The 12,296-nt window shown below is 35.1% G+C and overlaps 1 protein-coding gene across 9 annotated transcripts in view; it reads right to left on the bottom strand.

Annotated features, from left to right (window-relative positions):
- Window positions 1-12,296, bottom strand: part of LOC113081349 (neurexin-3a-like) — a 93,050-nt gene that overhangs the window by 19,747 nt on the left and 61,007 nt on the right. For all 9 annotated transcript variants that reach the window (XM_026253455.1, XM_026253447.1, XM_026253448.1 and 6 more), the window contains 2 exons: window positions 11,096-11,534; window positions 8,124-8,507 (listed from right to left, as the gene is read on the bottom strand). In XM_026253455.1, the coding sequence (XP_026109240.1) occupies window positions 8,124-8,507; window positions 11,096-11,534 (823 nt within the window). The remainder of the gene's footprint in view (window positions 1-8,123; window positions 8,508-11,095; window positions 11,535-12,296) is intronic.

Raw genomic sequence — 12,296 nt, 5'->3', positions numbered from 1 at the left:
AGCAAACCCACAAGCCCTCCATGAATCCTTCTCTTCTTAGGTATCTTATTTTATTGTAGACAGATAGTAGAGAATAGGGAGAGGGCCAAATTATTTCTCCCAGATAGCAATGACATGGAGAGCTATGGTTTTGGTTAGTTGTGTTTATCATAGAATGAGCATCATGGGCATCATAGCTGTAGATTATGGCCACATATGCTAACTGCTAGAGTTCCCATATTTCTTGTCTTTCTCATGCTGACTCTCTCTCGCTCTGTGGTTCCCTACTGTGCTCTCCTTCCTTGTCCTTTCATGGCTCATTTAAATTTTTCTAAGGGAAGAAAGCAGCAATGTTAGTGACTGGCATAGATTACAGAAACTATTTAATAGCCTGGTATCACCTGATGAAGGTCCTCAGCTCACAGTAATTTATGAAGGTTTTTGAGGCTGCCAACACCTGCGATCTGAAAATTTCAGCAGGCCTGTGACTGACTACTAAGAGCAAGTTAGGTGGATTATCGAGGGATGTCACCTCTTGCTCCTCTAACCAGCTGTGACAGAGGGGCAGACAGAGACCTCGGCTCCTGTGTGCCTCCATGCACGGAGAGGAGGGAGAGAAAAAAAGCCACACTGATGTAAAATGAAATACTATGGAATGTGAATGCTCAATGATGACTAATTTACTTGGTGTCAGCTTGGATTTGCAGTGTGATAAAACACTATTTAAATGCTCAGTACTATTCAGTACTATTCAGGGACCTGAGAGTCAGCTTATACATAATCAAAAGTCTGTATTTGCGACATTATCAGCATGAAGTCTGCTCCACAATGCAGCATTTTTTGAAAAAGAACTACAAAAACAGACTGCTGACCAACATGTAAGGTGACCAACCAGAGTTAGTTTCTATTAAATTTGTGAAAACAAATTGTGGAATTAAAAGTCCCCCCCCCCCCCCCCCCAAACACACACACAAAAACACAAAATTACTAGTTTATATATATAAACTCATAACTGTGAGATACAAAATCAGAACTGCAAGTAAAGAAGAATTCTAAGGTTATATCTCACAGTTCTGACCTTTTTTCTCTAACTTGTGAAAAAAAGTAAATATATATATATATATATATATATATATATATATATATATATATATATATATATATATTCTCTCTCTCTTTCAGCTGTTTGCTTCCTGAAGTCAATTAAAAATGCAGATTTTCTGTTCCACAGTATGCTCATTTCAATAATTCAAGTGTGCATGACAGATAAGTGCTCAAAGACAAACGAAAAGCAAAAAAAAAAAGACTTTGAAAAGAAAAATGCTTGCACTTCCTATGAATATTGAAAGTAATGTGCATGCCACAACAACAACAAAAAAAAAAACACTTTCACATTTTTCTTTAAATCACAGACTCAAAAACAAAAGCATTATCTTACTAAGAGCACTGCCATTAGCTCAGACTCTGAGCTACAGAAATTCATGTTACTTCACCAAACAAGTATTACACAAGAGGGATAAGAGAGATAAAGTGGAAAAAAAATACAACTCATAATAATTCAACGTTTCTACTCTGACACTCTTCATTAAAAAGTGTTTATGTATATATGAAGCCATTCTCTGTTTGTATAGCCTGTACAGTACAGGTACCTTCAGTGCTAACGCATTAGCAAACAAATGATAATTTTCAGCATAAAATTATAAAAGGTACAATATATCATAGCCTAACTATCTGATGGACTTTATTAAAGTCAAAATGGCCAGAGTAGGCTCATGACAGACTTTATTCAAATTAATTAATTCCAGTTCATTTTGATTAGTCGCAAACTCTCAGAAATGAGTTTTAATCCTGATCAGTTCCAGTGGAAATCTGCTGAATAATTCATCAAAATGCTTTTAAAACCTGAAATGGCTTCTGGAACCTTGATTTAAATCCTCATGTTAAATATCCAGGTCTGATTATAAAATGTTGCCCAATGCAAAAAAAAAAAAAAAAAAAACACTTTAGAACCCAATGAGCTTTATCACTCTTTGCTCAAGGAGATTCATATGGCTCCATCAGTCATCTTGGGTCAGCTGTTGCAATGCATTATGGGATTAGCTTTTTCTGCCCTAGACTAAGAAATAATTTATTTTAGAAGAATCAGAATTAAGAACAGCCTTTTACTGACGTAAGCAGACTTAAACGGTAACAATAAAAAGCTATGAATGTGGCCCATTTATAGTATAAAACAGGAATATATTCTAGCAAAGACAGAATGCAAGAACAGAGTGAGAAAGGGGAAAAAAGAGTACAAGAGAATGTGGAAACTCTCGAAATATCCAATATCCACAACTGTCAAGCAAAGCAATGCTATCTCCCATTTCCTCAGGCAAGCGGCAGAGACCACCTCTTCCCACTCATGATGGAATGGCAAAACACTTTCTGTTGATGGGGTCTGATATGTCAACACACTGATGCATCTCGTAAATGAACAAATCATTTTTACCCGGTTCTAAATAAAGAGCTACACAATGGCAGACACAAAGTTCCCTTTCACTTCTGTCTGGATGAGCTTGTGTACCGTGGCCAAATGAATGCTGTTGTTAGTGCTGCACTGATTGGCTATTCAGAATGATTAGAGACTTTTCAAAGAGAAGTGAATGATAGGGAGGGAAAATCTGCAGAATGTGAGCTGATTTCCTGAAGCTGTGAAATCAAGAAGACTGCTGGGGATGGAGAGGAAGGGATGAGGGAAGATAACAAGGCCACGTTTTGATCGACTGCTGTGAAATCTTATACTGACATGTTTACCCCCAAGACCTGACTTGAGTGTTGATCCATACCCGTAGTCTGATATGTCTGAACTTGTGGGTATGTATGTAAATGTGAGTGTGGACTAGGGCTATCGTGATAACCACGTGTAATACCACAATAATGACAAGCCAACTGCAGAGTATAACAAGCAACCGCAATGTTCTGTTTTTTTCTTTCATGAGTCTATGTGTTTTACACTTAATGCATGTGGTAAGAATGTTAAATACTGTTTTTTTTTATGCCAACTGGTTCTTTTTATTTACATTAACCCTCAGTGTGCACTTGTGATTTGTATAGAGGATCGTAAATTTGCACTGAACAGGAAACGGGAGAGAGAGAGATTAGCTGAGCGTGTGCGAATACCTGCGTCTGTCCCTTTTCAGGTCAAGTCATATATTAATGGAAAAAAGAAAATCAGTTTGACATCAGTTGTTCAAAGCACAGAAAGCTGATACTGGTGAAATATCAGCACTAAGCCTCTTGTTCAGTTAGATTTGAGAATCAGAACTTACTGTTATACATATAATAATAGCTTATTTCTATTGTAAGCAAGCAAGTAATAATGTAATACATAAAAACAGTAAATGCAATATATATATATATATATATATATATATATATATATATATATATATATATATATATGTAAAGAAAATAATCTTTAATTTCGTAACACAGTTTATTTAATTTAATTTTTTTTAAATATATTTAAATAAATTGCCACAAGAGATAACTCTAAATAAAAAATAAATATAATTAACAAACCACTATTTTTAACTTGATATATCATATAAAAAATGCAAACTAGCACTAGACCCTATAAATACACTTGCATATTATGGAATGGACAAAGATGTCTACGTTTTTACAATTTAAAAAAATAAAATAAAATAAAAGAGACTAAGATAATTCAAATCTATCTCAATGCCACATCGAAAAACAGACCAACATAATTCACATCTTCCTCAATGCCACATTAGACATTTTCTAAATGAATAAAAAATGTACGTGTCTGTATTTTTGTTTGTGGATACACACATTTGTAGCTGCAAGAATAAATCGCACTGATCTATCTTTTTTAAATTCTGTGCGTTTTGTCTTGTGAATTTTGCCATGAAATGCTATACTCCAATCATTGTACATTTTACAAAGGTTCCTCCCCCTCATCATCTCTCCAAAGAGAATGAAACAGAGAGACAGAGAGAGAAATGAAGGCAATCAAAAGAAAAGACAACCTGAGGAAAGAGTAAAATCACTGACATAATTACCCAGATAAGGCTGGAAAGAGTAATTGCAAGATAAACCCTCATGGATGTCATCTGTATGTGCTCTTTGTGGCTTAATCAGACACTACAGTATCAAATCAATATATGCTAAAGCCTTTTGTGCTAAAACAGGAAAGTAAAACAGAAGTGCAGAGCACTACTGAGTGAACCTGCAGTTTTTGTTGTAAAGTTTTGCAGAAATCGCCCAGGCCTCCGTGCCACATGGGCTTTTCACTAGGGTCAAGCCTCAGGGAAATATAGTATTGACAAAGATAGAAAAAAATAGATAGAAAAAGAATGTGAGTAAACATATTTGTGATTATATCTGAGTGTTGTTAAGGGACCATAGCACTAGCATTCAGTGCACCCTCAGGTGATTTAAGGGCCGTGGCTCTGGGATCCACTTTGGCTCTCTGGGGCCCCCAGGCCAGCATAGGTGACCATCATACTGCCTGAATCAATAGCAATTAACTCGAACACTATAGCCAGTGGTGCTTAGTAGAAAACCAAAGTTCCCAGTACAACTTGGCCTGTTTGCAAACACAAAAACACAATAAAACAGTGTTTAGACACATATGTTAATAACCCACATGGCAAACCATGCATATGAACAAAATATGCGAACCAATTATCAACATATCAGCTCATCCCACAATCATCTAATCTCGTTATTTAATTTTACATTACTGAGGCATGACCTGTCGAGGTACTTTTGTAATGATCAGGGCCGTTGGCACGGAAATTAGGTTTTGCATTTATTAACCAAACAAACTCATTTTCTACATTAATGGCTGAAGGAATTAAAGCGCAAAACTAAACCTCAGCACTAAATTGGCAAGGCACATCAGACGGTGCATTAAAGTGAGTTCAATTACCGCATGAAAATAGGTTTTACCATTTTTACACAGTATTTACTTTATTCTACTGTAAGCTAAAACAGTATTGCATCTTGTTGGGAAGCTAAAGGAAATTTTTTTAAACCATCATTCAGATATAACAGATTTAAACGAAATATTAAAATCTCAATCTTAACACAAAACAGATTGTTATGTTACTGGCTTGGTATTATGCTTTCCTTCTGTGCAAAGATGGCACTCGGAATTAGTTTGTTTTCATTCAATTTTTATTAAGTAAAATAATAGACTATAAATAATAATTAGTAAATGGCACTGTGCTCTATATTGTGAATATACTGCCAATGTTATAGTCAATTAATTACATACAGTAAATATAATACTGTAATATGTAAAACTGCCCAGAGTTCAATTAGAATTCTGGCTCTATAAAGAATAAAGCACTCCTCAAAAGTGTTTTCTGAACTCATATGCAATGGTGTTGTGTGTAATTATAAGAATAAGATATGAAATGACTTGAGAGATCCCAGCTGCATAATGAATTTAATAACTATTAAAATTGTTATTTTAGACACTACAGCTTGCGCTTGTTTTATATTCAGGCAGGCTGTTCTGTGAGGGACGTTTTCTTTGTTTAGAAGATAATTCATGCCAATCAAACTCACAAAAGTGAGAGAGGAAAAAACGCATTCATGCACATTTTTATACATATATGTAGGCTTTTGTATAATATAAAATGATGTGATATAACATGGTTAGATGTTTACTGCTTAGATAGAATTGTATCATACTGATCAGCTTGTAGAAATGCTAAACATTTAATGAAGGGGTCATATCATAAGAAATCATTTTAAATAATTAAAAAAAAAAACTATAGTCTAATTATTATTTTTATTTTTTTTTACTTTTAAACAGAACAGTAATTTAAAAGTATTTTAATATAAAAATATATGTATATTTTCTTATTATATGACCAGTGTATTAAATGTTTTGAATTTCAGCAGACAATGAATCTTCTGGGCCTAAAATTGCGATGCACACAGTCACAATTCCTCAATCTGGAAAGAAAAAATGAGGTGTTTTTGTCAGGGTTGAAATGCTGAGTGTGCATTAGAGAAAATCTGAAGTGTATGTGTACTGACAGGAGGACAGTGTGGTGTGTGACAGCAGCTAGTTGTCTGGCCCGAGCAGCAGCTACAGGCTTCTGTGGAGCAGATAATAGATCTGGACAAATATCAGGTAGTCGGGTGTGCACTCTTGAAAGAGTGTTGGTTTGGAATCATAACACACACACACACACACACACACACACACACAAAGAACTTGACTGTGTAGTTTAGCAGAACTATTGGACACCTGACTCTCATCATAAAATCTCAGCTGGTGTACCCAACGACACAAAGTCTGTTTACTGGCTGCGTGATGCATACTGTACACTAGAACGTCAAGAGTCAAGGTACACAGACTTTACTAGAAATTTCTTCTGTGTTTTCTAGTTAGGCCGCTTAGCAAGCATCACTAAAAATTATAATGTGCTATTAAGTGAAAGGGTTGTCTAATGTTTGCGTATTAGTTCAGACATGAGCCATGTAAATGTGATGTCCAGGTGCACACAGATGTGCATTAGTACTGTATGTGGGTGACTGACATGTTGAAAGCTGAATATTTTGCCTTGTGGCATAAGTGCAGTCGAATGACAATGTTTAGACGCATCTCTAGTCAGTATCAGAATGCTTCTCATACTCGCTCTTCTCACAAACTTACTATAACACGAGGTGACACTCAGTCAAATGCCCAGGCAGATGATGATGACTGACATTCACAGCAAATGAACGTGCAGAAGGTCAATTTACAATCTGTATCTCTGCCAATGGTGTGTTAAACAGCTGTTTATGACTTACATTTGTCTAAAAACACTGCACAAGGACAGAAAACTATATCATGTTTCCATGATGTCGTCTGACAATACAAAAACACAACAATCCATGTCAATGTTTGCTACGTCTGACCCTTTGTATCCTCTTGAGACTCATTTTTGTTCTTGATAGGGAGGCTAAAGTCTAAACTTTGTTTTATTTTATTATTATTGTTATTTTAATCTTCCGATATTTTTACCCCAAAGTCCCAAATGACAAAAATCACAAGCAGTTTATCATAAAGCCGCCAAAAATATTAGCTCTGTTATACAGGTAGTAGAGAGTATACATAAGATAGTTTTTTAAAAATAAATCAATAAATAAGAAGGGATAAAGAAGTAATAGTCAGATTTTATTGGCGATTTGAGATATGTTATTGAAACATTATCCTGACAAACAGTTACTGTAAACAGCAGCCTACACTTTAAAAAATACAGGTTCTATAATGCTTTTGCTGGTTTCACGAAGAACCTTTAACACCCATGGAAACTTTCCATTGCACAAAGGTTCTTTATAGTGGGAAAAGATTATTCAGGTTAATAAAATATTCTTCACACTAAGAAAAAAAATGGTTATTTAAATAAAAAAAGTATTCTCAGAAATGTTCTCTGGGAAACCCAAAATAATTATTTAAGGCACCACTGCAAAAATCTAATATTACACAAATAAATGAAGCCCAACAGAGTAACCAGTTCTCATGCCAACATGATGCTTTGTTCAGTGTTCACAGACAAGCTGGAAGTCCCTCTATTACCTGGTAACCTGGAACCCCTGTGTTCCGGCCCATATGGAGCCCTTCAACCATGCAGCCACAAGCAAAAGAACCACAACCACTCAAAAACACAGCCATCTCCTGTCATCTACCAAAACCACTCCACTTTGTTTTTCACACAATTTTTTCTTTTTCTTTTTTTCCAGTGACATCTGAAGATCTGTACTGTATTAGCAGCTGGTATGGCATCATCAGAGGTTTGGTTCAGACAAAACACACCCCAAATCCCAGAAAACATCAGCTTCCATACAGCAACATGCTGAGATATTAATGAGCTTATAGTTTAACTGATTATGTGAGAGCTAATCTGCTGTCTACAAACAGCAGCAGATGGGATTTTACAGGTGAGAAGCTAAACAAACTGGCGTGACGGTTATTCTAAACAGTCCTTTTTTATTATTTAAATGTGGCAATTGAAATTAAACCTGCCTCTCGGGTTTATTCTAAAACAAAGCAAAAAAAAATAATTCTAGGAAACCAGGGCTGCTAGGTTTTTTATGAACTAATAAAGAAAAGGGAAATGTAAAGGCAGCTAACTCACCCCTCTCACACGTGCGGGACCAGTAACCGGTGCCTGTGCAGTCGCAGATAAAGCGATTCCATCCTTCTTTGCACACGCCTTTGTTCTTGCACGGATAGCTGTCGCACTGTTTGCCTGGCATCTTGTTGCAGGAAGGTTTGATGCCTGCACCGTTCTGGGCCTCAGCGATTTGCCTGATGTCCTTACTGCGACCGTCAATGAACAAGTCCCGAATGCATCCCACATAGCCGTAGTTTAGCATAGCAGTCCATAATTCGGTGGGAAGGATCAGGCCGCCCCTGTTATCGGGGAGGCCGCCCAGGTACATGTCCCCCTCCAGGTCCAGGATCTCATTTTCGCCGCTGGCGGTGAACGGAGTGCGACGGCTGTTAACAGATATGGTGCCTGAAAAAAAAAAGAGATTATATGAGCCATAAAATACATAAAACACATTCACAAAGTTATTGTTAGGGTTTCAGTAATGTTACAATTAGTTTTTTAGCAGTTTAGGTTTGTGCTTTTAACCCATAAAAAAATGTCCCCAAAAGTAATTTTAATGACAAAGCTTAAAAACATATTTGTTCACTAAAATAAAGCTGCAATAAAAAAAAAAAAAAAAAAAAATAATAATAATAATAAAAAAGCTTATTTAACTGCTCTATTCTTTATTGCAGTAAAGCTAATATTGTTGCCAAATATATGATATTTTTTTGGGAGGGGGTGGGGGTAAATTTGTCTGAAAAAAAAAAGGTAAAATGTAAATAAATCAGGATTTTAAGAGCAATTTGTTTTTAAATTAAAATTAAAATTAAAACTGGAAGTGTAAAACTAAAATAACAGAATATACATAATGCTAAAAAGTTGTTAAATAAATAAATAAATAAATAAATATATATATATATATATATATATATATATATATATATATATATATAATTTCTTAAGTGAAGGTGATGTTAAAATAAAAAATATAATAAAAAATTTGAAATTGAATTAAATGAATAAAACAATTTAATTAAATGAATTAATGTTTAATGTGAAGAGACGATAAACTAAAAACTAAATTAGTGTTAATTAATGCACTGCGGGTTCAGTTTGTCACGTGTCTATCCTGTCCACAAGAGAGAAAAATAGGGAAATATTTTTTTATTTATGACCTCATGGGGAGTGTGTGAATCTTGTACAGACGCACTGATGTAAACAAGGCATCCCGTGTGAGGAACCAGGGATCAATGGGAAAAATCTCTTCAGAACTGAAACTGTTCCAGTCACCCACATGGCTCTGTCTAAAACCTCGCAATATCGATGTCCTACAAGACCTCCCAAGGGCCCTGTGCTATGAAGTGATATGGAGCAGTCGTCGATCGATTCAGAAACAGAGTGCCAGCGAGTCAAGGGCAATGAAAGAAAGAAAGAGCTGAAGGAGGACACAGAGAAAGATAGAGGGGATAAAACCTAATAGAAAGTTATGTCAAAGTAGATGTGAAATGAAATGGAAATGTCAGCCTGCTTTGGACTAAATGTCCTGCTTTGGACATTATTGGTGACTAACCACTGTGGTTTTTGTTTAAAGCTGTTATCTTTGGGCTGCAGAGCTTAACGCCTATGGAAAACACACAAGCAATTACAGTATCCAACCGATTTAATGTCTTGTGTAATGTCTTTATTTCTAAAGCCCTATTCGGACGGGACTAGTTTTACATGGGGTCGTTAGAGAAATCTGCGTTTCACAGACGTACTTGGTGATTTTAATCCCGTCCGAATCTGCCACGTCTGTGTTTTTCTCACACAACCTCTGTGATAATTACAGAGCAAATTTCCTACCGTTTTTCAGCAAACTCAGTGATCCTCTGAGAAAACTAATCCCGTCCGAATGCAAATGTATGTGATTGCCGGTGATATTTTATTTCACAACGCGTTTCCTTGTGTGTTTTGGCCAACGTGAATTACCGTAGATGCTCTTACCGCGCGGATGTTTCATAGATTTGCTTAGCGACAAATAAATAATAATAAAAAAATAATACAAATAATAAAATCAAGAGCAAGATCGCGTAAACTGTTAATACCGGCTATTGTAATATCAGCATCAGGTAAGATTACTCACGATCATTTATTTACTCTGTTACATAATGTTTTAAATACATTTAATAAAAAAAAGAAAAACAAGTTAAACTAAAGGAATCACACATTAACATGGTTTTGTTATACTAGCCATTTAGTATTTATTGTGAAAAAATAGGCTTTGCATAAAAACACTCATTGTACCTATTTCGCCTACACTATACAGTAATGCTGTAACCTGTTAACATAAGTAACAAAAAAGCTAAAAACCATTACAAATAAATGAATAAATAAATATTAGAATAATCAAATCAATTAATTACATCGAAAATAAAAGTTTGTGTTTACATAACATATGTGTGTACTGTTTATTTATTTGTATAAATAAATACACACATACATGTATATATTTAAGAAATATTTGTAATATTTATATATATATATTTTTATTTTTATTTTATTTTTTACATGCAAATATTTATTTTATACATGTATATGTATACATGTGTTTGTACACACACATATATTATATAAACACAAACTTTTATTTTTTATACAATTAATTGCAATTGATTGATTTGACAACACTAAAAAACAACAACAACAATAATAATAATAATTATTATTATATTTCTAATTGTACTGTATCTATTGAAGATTAAATTCACATTTATACAAAGAAACAAATGAGAAAAATCAATAATGGCAACAATAATAGCTATACTGCAACAGAATAGTGCAAACGCTAGTTTAAAAAAATATTAATGAATGAATTTATTAAAATAAAGTACATATTATATACAATAAAGAGTCTACTGGATTAAAAAATAAATAAAGGCATTTATTAAATGTGTTCAGCATTAATAGTAATAGGAATAAAGAATACACTTAAGTGTTTGTGAGAGTATTTGTCTGAGAATCCACACACTGACCTGATCTCCCATCTCGTTGGATGTCCACATGATACCAGGCCCCGTCGTTCACCTTGTTCTGTGTGGCTTTCACTTTGATAGTCCCAGAGCCCATGTCCAGCAGCAGGTACAAGCTTCCATCCAGAAGCTCAACTGCAAAAAAATCCACTTTTGTGTTCTTTTGGCTACGGGCATCCTTTCTTTCCTGCGGCTTCCCGTGGGTGAAGAGAATAAGGCCATTTGGTTCTGTGGTACGGAAGTCGAAGGAGATGGAGCCCATGCGTTTGGTGTTCCACTTGGGTAGGCTGATGTAGGCCTCGGGCGTCTCGAATGAGATGGGGTCCAGAGTGGCCACATTCTCGCACTTGAACACCACATCTCCCTGAATCTTCATTTTGGGATCCACAATGCGGGCGAGCCGGGAGAGTTCCAGCCGGATGTCATTGTTTTTGTAAACAACCTGTGTTGATGTAAGCAAAGAATCACTGAATGAGGATGATTTCTGTGATATCTTTATCTGGCTTTTGAAAATAATGAATAAGATTTTTTTTTTTTTTTTTAAAGCTGGATTCTAAATAGAGAGTCCAGGAAAGGTGACTCTATTCAAATATGACCTGTGATAATACCAATAGGCCAGGCTACTGCCTCTCAGCGGTAATTGTCTCGGGCTGTGCTGGCACAAGCATGTGGGTCTGGTTTTCTTGATAACTATGGTAATAGGGTTACAAATCTGCAATGGCACTTTCTACCACAAAAGCTCTGAGGAAGCAAGTCCTGCCCCCTGCCTGCTTCCCAAATCTAACATTGTGCTCTGGGTCCTAGTGCCTGTCAGTTAAGGCAAAGACACCTGGCCATGTGCTCTGAGCAATTGCTTAGTTTTATCAGAGCTTGACACTTACTTTTTTCCCCCAAAGCACACATGCTCTTAGATTTAAATATTTAGATGCACATTAAAAAAATTAGGGGCACAATGAAAGATGTATACAAATTTTAGTTTTTTAGTATTATTATTTGTATTTATTTTTTAAAATCAAGGGATACAAAGAGATACTTAAAAGCAAAATTATTTAACATTTTCGAAATAGTTTTTAAATATTTCTGCATCAAACTATATTGAATAATTATGTAATTACATAACCTTTATGCAAAATGTGGGACTTTTAATTATAAACAGGACCGAAATACAGCAGGCTTTTTTTTTTTCTTTGTTTTTTTTTTTTGC

The sequence above is a fragment of the Carassius auratus genome, unplaced genomic scaffold (assembly GCF_003368295.1).
Source record: "Carassius auratus strain Wakin unplaced genomic scaffold, ASM336829v1 scaf_tig00033886, whole genome shotgun sequence".
Classification (NCBI taxonomy): domain Eukaryota; kingdom Metazoa; phylum Chordata; class Actinopteri; order Cypriniformes; family Cyprinidae; genus Carassius; species Carassius auratus.
The sequence above is the reverse complement of the archived record's forward strand: the minus strand, read 5'-3'. Positions and strand labels throughout refer to the sequence as shown.